Source organism: Poecilia formosa, unplaced genomic scaffold, assembly GCF_000485575.1.
Source record: "Poecilia formosa unplaced genomic scaffold, Poecilia_formosa-5.1.2 Scaffold346, whole genome shotgun sequence".
NCBI lineage: Eukaryota > Metazoa > Chordata > Actinopteri > Cyprinodontiformes > Poeciliidae > Poecilia > Poecilia formosa.
Window position 1 is genome coordinate 66200 of NW_006800285.1, and position 11986 is coordinate 78185.

General features: G+C 39.9%; 1 protein-coding gene across 1 annotated transcript; it reads right to left on the bottom strand.

Annotated features, from left to right (window-relative positions):
- Positions 1 to 508: 508 nt before the first annotated feature.
- Positions 509 to 2312, bottom strand: LOC103153311 (ras-related protein Rap-2a-like). The gene has a single exon (XM_007574182.2). It carries the CDS (start codon positions 2045 to 2047, stop codon positions 1277 to 1279), a length of 771 nt encoding a protein of 256 aa, XP_007574244.2. The 5' UTR covers positions 2048 to 2312; the 3' UTR covers positions 509 to 1276.
- Between the last annotated feature and the right edge of the window lie 9674 nt (positions 2313 to 11986).

The window sequence follows — 11986 nt, forward strand, 5'->3', positions numbered from 1 at the left end:
AAGTCATGAAGCTGCGTGTGAGATATGTCCACTAAACTAACGTTTTCCACTTTCCTATGTGAATTTGCTTGCTGTCATCGCTACTTCTGACGACACCGTTCTGGGTGATGCACGTGAAACCAGGACAGTCAAGTGTTTGCTGCACGTTCATTTGAACTCACTCATCTGGTTAGACCAGTGCTGCTCTCAAGGAGAAGAAACAAAGAGTGAACACACATCACTACAACAGACATTAATGTCTGCACAGACTTTAAAATCCAACATGTTTGCAAGTGGATTTATGTCCGTTTCTTTTTAAAAAAAAAAATTTTTTTGCTTGCAAGACTGTTTACTAAATATGTTTGTTAAAGTAATTTTAACACTTGAGGTCTTAAAATATGAGAAGTTTGATCATCCTTAATGGAATTTTTTGTCTGCAAGACTGGTTGGAGATCAGAAATACAAACTTGCAAGCATTAAAGCACGACTCTTTTGGTGGCAGAAACTTTCTCTTATAAAATCACAATACTGCATTCTAAGATGAACACTTTATTTTTCTTTTCACATCAAGTCGGCAATTATACACAATAAGGAAGGTACAATACAAGCACAACAGAGAATCACAGACAAACGCATCTATTTTTTTTCCCTGGTTTAGACAAAACACTGAAAGTATGCAACAAAATAGAACTGAGCAGAACTCTTTTCAGCAAAATAGAAATGCATTCATTTTCGTTCACATTTTAAGCTCTGCTAGGATTTGCAAACAAAAAGGTTCAGTAAACCAGAATTTTCAACACTAAGACTTCTTAAAAATATAAAGTGCACGGTATGTTTTCTTCATATGTTGACATCAGCTGCACAGACAAAACAAAACACATTTACAGATAAAAACACTATTGCTTTTGACTGATTGATCAACAGATACAGATTTTTTTTTCCCCACCAGATGAACAACTGTTGAACTATTGAACTATTGAAAACTGTTGAAACATCAATAGTTTGGAGTACAAACTAAAACATGACATGTAAAGAATATTTTTTTTTCTTTTTTTTATAGTAAATGTTCTGACATTCGCGGTAGGTGCAGTCGAATTCAACAACATTCATGCCGTCTTTACGTCTATCTTTGTTTTCATCTGTTCATGTTTGTTTTAGGAGGAGTGTAGTGGAGCTGGGAGCAGAAGAGAACATTTGATTATCTTGTCAAACATTGTCACTTGGTTTGTTTTTCTATCATCCGCATCAATCCTCTGGTCTCGTTTGCACAGTTCTCTCTGCCTCCGTTCGTCCATCTCTACGAGAGGAGGCAGCTGTTGGTTTTGTTCATGGGGGCGCGCTTGTGGTTTTCCTTGGGGAACGTCAGCCGTCTCTTGCAGAGCACCGGACTCAGCTGCATGGGCAGGTTGGCCCGCTGCAGCAGCTCCACGAAGGCCTCCATCACGTTGACGTTGTCCTTGGCCGAGGACTCCAGGAAGATGTGGTTCCAGTCCACTTCCACCGTGGACAGCACGTCCTCGCTGGACACCCTGCGCTCCTTGTGTCGGTCTATCTTGTTGCCGATCACCACGATCGGCGTGTGCTTGCTCTCCTTGACCTCCAGGATCTCCTCTCGCAGTCTCTTGACCGCCTCAAGGGAGTCTGGATCGTCCACGGCGTAGACCAGAGCAAAGGCGTCGCTGTTCTGGATGGAGAGTTTGCGCATGGCGGGGAAGGAGTAGCTCCCACTGGTGTCCATAATGCTGATGGTGACTTTAATTCCTCCCACTTCGTACTCCTTCCTGTGGAGCTCCTCCACTGTGCGCCGGTGCTTCGGCTCAAAGGTGTCTTTGAGGAACCGCTGGATGAGGGCTGTCTTCCCCACTCCCCCTGCTCCTAGAAACACCAGACGCACTTCAGCCTTGTCTTTTGTCTCAAAAGACATGGCAATGTTTTTTCTCTTTTCTCTTGCAAAAGCTAAAAATTCCGTCCACTTTTTCTGCTGCAGCCAATGCGTGCCGGTGAAGACTTTTACATGTGCTGACAGAACTGAGAAGGATTGATAGTAGAAGCTTGCGTATGAATGCATGCCCTTCTGACTGCACGCTGTATTTATTAACACTCATCACCTGCCCACTGGGCTCCCAGCCAATCAGGATAAGGACGGAGTTTGAGTTTACACCAGCCAATCAGAAAACAATTCAAGAAAAGAGAGAAGATTTAAAAAAGAAACAAAACATTACCAGGGTGTTATTTGTGAATGCAGAACACATCTCTGAATGTTTCTATCGACATACACAATTTTCTTTTACTGCAAAAGAGACTTTCAAGTGCAATCAAAAGCAATTTCTTTTTTCTGTAGAAAAAAAAATCTATTTATATATTTTTTTATGTAAGTTTTTAAGACTTTGCCTTTGTAAAGTGTATTATTGCATGTATCATTCTGGGGAAGAAGAACAAATGACCTGCTAGTAGAAACTTCTCACAATACTGCAATAGTGATTCCTGTTTTTTCTTTTATTCTGTAGCTTGTGTTTCAGGTCTCTCAGCAAATGGTCGAATACGCTTTGGGTCTCAAACATGCCTTTGTGGCTCTTGCACCATCTCCATATTGTGGCTCTACACATCTGACCTTGACATGCAGGTCCTCTCTAAAGGTCAAGGGTCAGGCATTGAACCAGAACTTAAGAGTTTCAATTACTGAGGTTAGAAACCGTTTTGGCAAAGTGCTTCACCCAACCATAAGAAGATGATCTTTGTCAACAAACATCAGGACCACATAGTCTAGCCCCCCAGCAGGAATGGCTGTACCTGTGGTTTATGGCTCGTCCGAGTCCAGTGGAGGGGGCTGATGGACTGCATTCACAGAGTAAAGCCTCCACCTCTGGGTGTGCATCTATATTTCCCATCAGCATGATGGTGGAACATTCTCCAATATTTAAGACACCTGAATCAGCAACAGGGATCTCAGTCTTAATCCACGAAGGAAAACCAAACCTTTCCCTCTACTGTCTCTTCAGGTTGCCTCTGCAAACTTGACACAGCTTCACAGGCCCATCCTGGCTCAGGTTCTCCTTCTTCCCCTCCGTCCGGTCTGCAGAGGACTTGGCTGCAGTGGTCAGAAAACTTATGTAGACATGCAGGATTTAACCAGTAGTGGTCTGTGGAAAAGTGACCACCTACACAGAGACTTTAACAACACCACAGCTACCAGATCACAACAACACACGGAAAAGTCTTGTGTGCATTTTCCATGTAGCCCAAAGAGTTCAATTTTGAGGTCATCTTACACATGTTTGCTGTAGCAGTGGGTTTGATTCTCCCACCTGAGCTATGGATCCCTGCAGCTGCCTCCTTTCGTACTATGGGCCTTTTTTCTGCAGTATGTAACTTTTATAAAGAATATATTTTTCACACATCTGTTAAAACTGTCACCGTGTTGTGACACAATGTTATGAGACAGGTAATCTGTGAAAAAAATGGATCCACCTCCTTCCTGAGCTACTATTGCTTTCTGAAGAAATCCAAGGCTTCCGGCCAAAAACAACCAACCAGAGTGAGGAGGAGGGTCTTAGCGCTGTCAATCAATGTTGCCAATTATGCTAATGCCGGGGAAAAATCTTGTCCTTACAGGAAAATCATTTATCCGTCGACAAAGGTGGCTAGCCTGAACATTTACGACATTCACTGCTAGCATAGCAGAGAGCAGGTGGGGCAGGGGGAGGAGCAGAGCCACACAAGATTGTGATTGACAGCGCTAAGACCCGCCTCCTGGCTTTGATTGGTTGTTTCTAGTTAGGACTAGAGGGAGACGGCAGAGGAGCTCAATATTTATCTGTCTCCTACCATACTGTCATAATGACAAAAACGTAAAAAAAAATACTTTAGTTTTATTTTACAAAAATTACATACGGCAGCTCTAATTAGTATTCTGATGGATTCCAAATTTAAAGTGGAAGCTGCATCTGTTCACGTCGCGTTCTTAAAAATCCTCTTGGCAGCTAAGTGAGAAGTTGTTCTTTTGCAGCAGCTGTTTCTGCTCCTTGATGCAGGAGGCAGCTGCTGATCCCTCCGTCGTATTAATCTGTGATGGCTGGCTGTGATAAAAGGGGAGGACAATTTGCACTATGAACATGCTGTCTTTCTACCTGATTGAGCCGCTCCAATCTCTGAATCTGGCAATCCGTTGAAAAGAAAAGAAAAAAATTAATAAATAAAAAATGCTCTCTGCTAATTTGAACAAATGTAAGTTTTTTTTTTTTTTTTTAAAGCATTGTTTGATTAATGACTTTATTCAAAAGTTGTAAAGTTTATAAAAACTGCAATGGATTCCTGAGAAAGCTGTGTGTGTTTGGTGCGCAGACTGGTTCTGCCCAGCCCATAAAGTCAAGTCAAGCCGTCACGCTTCGTGGAATTCGATAGTTTGCAGAGGACAGAATGTCAGTTTTAATAACGAGATGCCTCTGATAGCTTTCAACTTCAAATAGGAGCTCTCTTGCCAAAGCAAATATTTCTAAGGTAAAGCTAACATGCGGGTGAAAGTCACGTTACCTTTGCAGCACAAAAAAAACCCCAAACAAACATACAGTAGATGTACTATTTCGTGATTCAGTTCATTGCCCTGCACATCCTATTGATCAATTTTGATGCTTTCTTGTTCTTTAGGTGTCCAAAAAGTTTTTTGTCACTTCTTAATTTTAGAGAGTTAAAGAAATAGAACCATTACAATCCCTGAAGCAGCTGCACAAACTTCTGTTTTTTGCAAATTCTGTCTATCTTGCCAAGAAACAGCTTGACGCATAAATAATAACCTAGGCAAGAATGTGATCTAACTGCATGTTTTCATAAGAGTCGCTGCCTGCAGAGACTGAAGCAGAGTCCTTTTAGTGAAGAGGAAATATCTTCCAAACCTACTCCGCAATAGAAATCTGGTTAGATTTTGGTCATAAGTCATAAAACCTTACCGACTTTTCCTCCTATAGGCAGCTTTTGAACACACAGAGACACAATTTATTTGTGTGTGTGTGTGTGTGTGTGTGTGTGTGTGTGTGTGTATTTGAACACGACACAACTCAACTGACACCCGCCTCCTGAACTCCTACCAATTCCCTTAATCCACCCTCTTTATTCGGCGGCTTTGCGGTTTTGAACGGAGCAGCTGAAATGTGTGTCGTGCTTTTTGAAGTCCTCTCCTCTAAGTTTGGCTGCAGGTCCTCTGACACCGCTGTTCGGTTCTGGAACATAATGTTCTGGGTAGCGACAGATGAGGTGGTGCAGAGGGAAGAGACAGCATGTTCAGTGACAATTGATCTCATTACAGCTCAATGCAGAACATGTCTCTCTTCCTCTCTCTGCATTTTAGGAAGAATTAGGTGGAAGAAAAAATTAAAGGAGATATTATTTAAATTACAGTTGAAGCAGAGGTCATTTCCTTAAGTTTAAAATATTTTGGCATGCATCCAGGAGCTTTCTTTTTTACGCCAATGCAATTGTTTCTTTCAGTGGATCAGGTTCAGGGGCTTTGTTTAAAATTGACTTTAGTTTTTTGATTTTGTCACTTTAATATTCACTTATTATTTATGCTGAGTTAAAGTTAGTTTTGCTTTAGCTAATTTTGTATTTTATGTTCCTTTGTTATGTTGTGGCTCCCTCGTGTGGTAGATTTAGGTTACTCCACCCCTATTTAAGCTTTACTTCTTACAGGTCAGTTTTATTTGTGTGTCCAGTTGACATCAGTTGAGTTGGGCCCAAATCTGCTATTTGACTTATTTTTCATTGAAACTTTATGTTTTGTTAAGTATATTTTTGGAATTATTAAACTGAAACTTTTTTAAAAATTTTAATTTGTCCCTTGCAAATAAATATATATATAAAAAAATAAATAAATGGGTGTACGAAAAAAAATTGTTTAGTACGTCAATAATTAGTTTCATGATGATAACAGTCACACCAATGATCCACGGATAGACTAAATTAATTTAATGTCTTTTTTTAAACATATACTCACCCTGACATGCTGAATCAGGGGTCCCCAAACTACGGCCCGCGGGCCGGATCCGGCCCGCCTCCACATTTGGTCCGGCCCCCTTAACAATACCAGAGAGCATTCAGATTTTTTTTTCATTTATTGTATTTTCCGGTTTATATGTGGATTTTTCTTCAACCACCAGGGGGCTCTTTAGCAGGAAGTGTGTCCTGTAAATTGTGGGGGACATTGCTGCCATCTGTTGGACTTTTAGGGAACTGCTTGACTTTTATGTTATTTAATCAGTACGGTTGCTAGCAGTAGAGCTGATGAACACACGTGTGTGTTATGAACGCCGCATTCCAGGTCGAGTTCTTCGAAACAATGCCTGTAAGTAGCAGCTTATAGCCTACTTCCCCCGCCCCCCGTCAACAATCTCTGGCCCCCCACCAGAGAAGGGAAAAGTTATTTGGCCCTCACAGGAACAAGTTTGGGGACCACTGTGCTGAATGCTTGAAGTGGCTCCAACAGCAAGACAGGCACAAACTTTTTTTTTTTCCCCAGTTGTTTATCTGAATGTTTGCTAATGAACAAACTGGTCAAGTATCAAGTACTCATCAGAAGAAGATGAAGGAAGATTTGCAGTTTCAAACTCCCAACAAGCTGTTTTTTTTTTCTCTTGCCTGTGATTCAAACGCTGTGAATTTGCTGAAAAACACACAGAGGAAGCAGATAACTGAATTTCAATGAATTGTAGCTCTGCAGGGCATAAATGCAATTATATTTAAACACTTCTTATGTTTTCCCTGTTAGGATGAGTTCCTCTACAAATTGATTTTGATAATGCATACTCTATGGCTACTGCAATTTTCTCGCTGTGTATGTTTACACAACACACAACTCAGAGGTTTAAGTTAGTTTTTTGTGCAAGATAGTTTGAAGAATAACTTGGTCAGTCTTCCGATTTCCTATTCCGCTTTGGGAGAAAGCATAGATCAGTCACAAGCAGTGAGTAAATTTCTCAGGCACATTACCCCTAAAGACTGATCTAGTGTAGATTTACTTATGGCAATCTGTAGTTTTTTTTTTTTCTTGCACATTACCTTGTAAAGCTATAAAAGGAAATGTATTTAGTTTTGTTAATGTGTTTCAGGTCTTACATTTTGTTTTTGTTGTTTTCTTTTTCATTTCCTGCACTGCAAACATTTTTTTTTCTTTTTTTCTTTTTTTTTTTTAGAGATCATATAATTTCACAACAAAATCTTAACACTGGGTGACATTTGCGTTCCTGTTTCTGTGATGCAGCGTGGAGCCGCTGATCCCACGGCGGTGTTAGAATGTGATGCCTGGCTGCCACAGCGAGAACAAGACGTACTCGGCGCGCGCTGCCTTGCGTCTGAAAAGTTGACACGCAGCGTTTGGATTTTGGAGCTCTTTCTGTTCAAGATGGATTCTTTTTGCTGCGTCGATGTGTGGTGACCCATTTGCTTGGCACATTTAGTGCTAATAACAACAACCAGCTACCTGAGAATCACGTGTGTTTGCTCAGCAGAACGTGTTGCTATATTTGCCAACTGCAGGGCTTTTACCTACTGGTCCCGTTTTATCACGTTTAAAAAGTTTTATTCAGGTTAAAGATACGCCCTGCTTGACACCCTCATCCCCGAAACAGCGCTTTACTCGTTTATGACGTATATTTTCTAATAAGTGAAAGTGATAAATATGAATTCATTCCGAAGCATAATTGCCAAATGGCACACTGAAAGGTTTTTATGTCATTCTAATGAATTTAGAGCGTACACTCACGTTCAGTGTCAGTTTTAATTATCGAGACAGAGTTTAGTGGACTTGGAACTTCGATTTTCCGGCTGCAAATAATTGAAATTAAATTAAATCCTGAGGCTTGGAAGCAAGACCAAAAATAACTCTGAGCCATGTGCGTAAATTAAAGTTCACAAGTCTGTCAATTGCACGAATAGCCTTGTAATGTTACTTTTCTTTGCAACCGAGTTGGAAATGTTATGCTTTAGAACTGGGAATACTGTCGACTTGACAGTTGTCCAGCAGTCAATCACTGGCAGTAAAGAAGATAGATAAGTCACAAAATATTATTACTGAAGAAGGTTTATATAATGAAGCTTATGCAAAGGTTAGTGGATGGTACAGTGTACATTTTAGGACAGGTCTCAGGAAAACATCATCACACATTAGAACTGAGAGCCTGAGAGGTCAGACCACAGATAAAAAAAAACTAAAAACATCAGGCCTCTGGCTAAATGGCATCAGAATAAAAAATATCCTAAGAAAACAGGCTTCAGACGAGAAGATCTCAAAAAGAACGGCGTCAGACTGTTTTTTTCTGACGCTTTTGCCGGTTTTGTTAAGATTTTTTTTATGCTGATGCTGTTTAGTCAGAGATCTGATGGTTTTTTTGTTTATGATCTGACATCTCAGGCTGTTTGTTTTAACGTGATGACGTTTTCCTGATACCAGAGGTGACAACCTAAAATGTACTCTGTTGTATCATCTCAATTTATTGTTGAATGATCAGAATTTCAAGTTTTACATTCAAATATATATATATATATATATATTGATTTGGTCGAAGGTTTTAGTTTATGTGGTTTGTCTCTAAATGGAGGCATGTTGTAGTTAGTTCTGCCTTTAAGAACAAAATGCTGCCAGACTCTTTAAAAATAGAACAAATATATCAGCCATGGTAGATTCCTCGGTTATATATCTATTCACTGACATAAAACTAATTATTACAGCATAAAATGTTCTAAATAAAATGGTGGACCATTATTTCAGCCAGAACTGAGTGATCTGAGTGTCTCAGTGAACCAGAATAGCCTGAAGCTCCAGAATTGCTGTTTTGTTTCAGCATCGAGGCAACATATATACGAAGGTATCAAGGCCAGTAACCATGCAAGAGCTGCTATCAGCACTAGTTGAGTCGCTCAGTATGTGTGTGTGTGTGTGTGTGTGTGTGTTTAATAAACAGACCATCTCAAAGGCAATTGCACATAGCTTTAAGAGCAGAGACGAAGGTCAGTCACAGCTTGCTAAGCGACGCTTCAATCAGGACCCAAGAGGCCTCTTAGAAAACCCAAAGTTTTAATTGCCTCAGTTCACACAGTCGGGAATTTCATTTCATAACAATGAGCTGCAAGCACAAATACCTTTGAGCTTGGCTCATAGGAAAGAGAAAATGAACGTCTCTGAATTATATAGTCGTCATCATTTCTTGCTGCAGCGTTTGACTTTGCTCCGGTTCTGTTTTGTTAAGCGGATTTAATGAAAGTGGATTTTTGGCTGTCTTATCACACTTTTTTATACTTATTATGGTTTTGGAAATGTTGTGCACAATATTTCTGTTAACAAAAAGGAGTGGGCATGAAGACTCACACGGTGAGGTTGTTATAATAAATTATTGTCTATTGATACAGGTAGCCAGAGCCAAACAAAAAAAAAGAGAGAATAATAACCAGCTTAGTGACAAGCTCTATTATTTTAGTCAACTGAAGACAAGTTCAAATAAATGGCTTGATTTTATTTGGAGCTGAGAAACTCAGTGAAACACCAGTTGCATAGTTTTGTTTCTCTGTCTTTTTGCAAATTATGCACATTTCCTTCACTGTGGACAGAATTACGTAACATGGATTTGAAGATATTTTATAAAGCACGGTGCCTCCTCGTTCGAAGTGACCTCAGTTGCCCACTCATTAACAGTATAGACTCCAAGCTATCTTTGTGTTCAAGGCTGGAAAAACAAGCACCTTTGAAAATGGTGAGAAATCGTTGCATAAAAATCTAAAAGAACGTGTTTAGATGTCCCAGAGCGAATCCTACCCAACAAGACAAACATCCTCTGATCTGTTGTTTGTTGGGCCCCAGAAATACATTGTGCCTCACGCGGTCCTCAAAGCTTTTTTTTTTTTTTTTAAACTCTCAAGGTTCACTTAAGGCACCATGCAACCTTGGTGAACTTTGGATCAGTGCCGTTGCAACGAAAGGAATGCTGCTGATCCTTTTCTTGCCAATATTAAACATATATTGTTTCTTGTGTTTCCTGCACAAATAACAGAAATATTACCGTTGTCCGTGCATTGAATGGCTGGCTGCTGCCTGCTGTTAACACTGCAGCGCTTACGTTGGACTTCTGAGCCTGTTCACACACAGCAATCAGTCACCAGGGCAGAAATGTTCAAACCTTCGAGTGCGGCGAGCCTCTTTACGGAGGCGTCCCGGCTGGAGGCACATGATGTGAGGCTTTGTTTAACAGTGCAATGCAGTGAGATAATGGACAGTAACACGGTCAGTTACTAGTGGACCAATTCACCTGGAATCAACACAGGAATGAACCACAGAGGACTGTGAACATCTGGCTTTTACTGTAGTTGACTCTAAGGGGGAACACGGTGCTTTTTAAATTGATTTAAAAGTGTGGTATAAGTTTAATTTTAAGTATTTAAAATTTGTTGACCCGTTTATTAAGGAAGCTGCTTTTCCACCCACAACTGGCTGCTGGCCTGGGCAGAAAGATTTCAGAAATTGTCTGCAATCACACTTAGTTTTCCCTGAACAGCTCTAGATATAATATCATTAACTTTTTTATTTATTTTTTTTTTTCTAGAAGTAGCTTGTGACCGTTCAGTAGCTCGCCCACAGTCGCCATTCGTTTTGGCGTCTCCACTTTGACAAAAATCGATTTAGCGCCAACTGCTGGTCGATGCGCAGTCAAGGTAAAAGCAGAATTCAGTCATTTTCCAAAACTTTAAAATGGAATTTCATAATCTAACCACAGCAAATCAAATACCGTGATACACTCATAGCGAAAGTCACAAATGGTTTCAATCAATGCAGACATTATCGGTCTTGTAATTGGACCAATTACAAGGGGGAGAAGCGTTAAAATAATTTGTGGTTTTATGAGGAGATAGTTTATATCAGAAGTGAAAGAATGACTTTAGGTTTCACTAAAAGCTAAGCTTGTTATCCAAACCAAAAGAAAATGGAAGGAATGTCATTTATTTCAGCCTTTTTATAATGGTTTGTGTCAGAGTCGTTGCAGGACTCCTGGACTACACGCACAGTGGGTTACGATGTCCGACTAGAAACGGTTTTCGTTTTCATTGCTGCTGCTGCCTCCCACATGCTGCTTCTTGCAGACCTGGGTAAGTGATGAGAGCTCAACCCAGTTTGACACCAATTGTTATATAAAAATAATTGCAGGAGGTGCATAAGTGTATGTTTTTATTGTTATTTTTTAACTTTATGGTTTAACGTGTGTATGCGTCTTTGTTTACAATCTGAAAATGCATTTTCCGTACAAATGTGGCACCGTCTAAAGGGGGAACAAACAAGTTTTCCGACATCACAAGACACACTGCCACAAACTATAGTTAAAACAAAGAAATAATTGGACAAGTTCTGCTTACTTTTGGGGGCATATAGCTTCACTACTCTATAACGACATCTCTTACAAATGCTTGCTAAACTATTTTAGACTCTCCACTGCAAAAACGCTCAACAATCATCACAAAAAACATGAAAAATGCACCTAAAGAGATTTTAAAGAGTTTCCAGGTTTCTGAATTTTCATGAAGAACATTAAATGTTTTTTTTTTGTTTGTTTGTTTGCTTTTTTTTGGTTATAATTTATTCATCAGTAAACACGTCTCTTTTCCTCAGGTTTTTGTGGATTTTCCCCATCGACCTATGACCCCTGCTCTGAGAGTGAGCTAACAATCTGTTTGCTGAAAACAATGCAAATGAATAAAGTTCCACGGTTCATAAGGGATGAGAACAGCATTTTTAATTGCATGAAATTGTCCACAGTTTTGTTTAATTTTTCCTTGGACTTTGCACAGACGGATTATTATTATTATTATTATTATTGTTATTACCACAGCAACTGATCCCCAGCTGAATATTACGGAGACTTGAGCCTGACCTTTATTTGAGAAAGGTCTGGATTGCCTCTTGAATGGGAGTGTTTTTCACTGCCAGAGCCTGTCTAATTTCTGGTCTTCACAATGACTCATTTACACTAAGAAATGA

Excerpts from the sequence above, each read along its gene's own strand:
- LOC103153311 (XM_007574182.2), bottom strand. The coding sequence starts at position 2,047 with ATGCATTCATACGCAAGCTTCTACTATCAATCCTTCTCAGTTCTGTCA.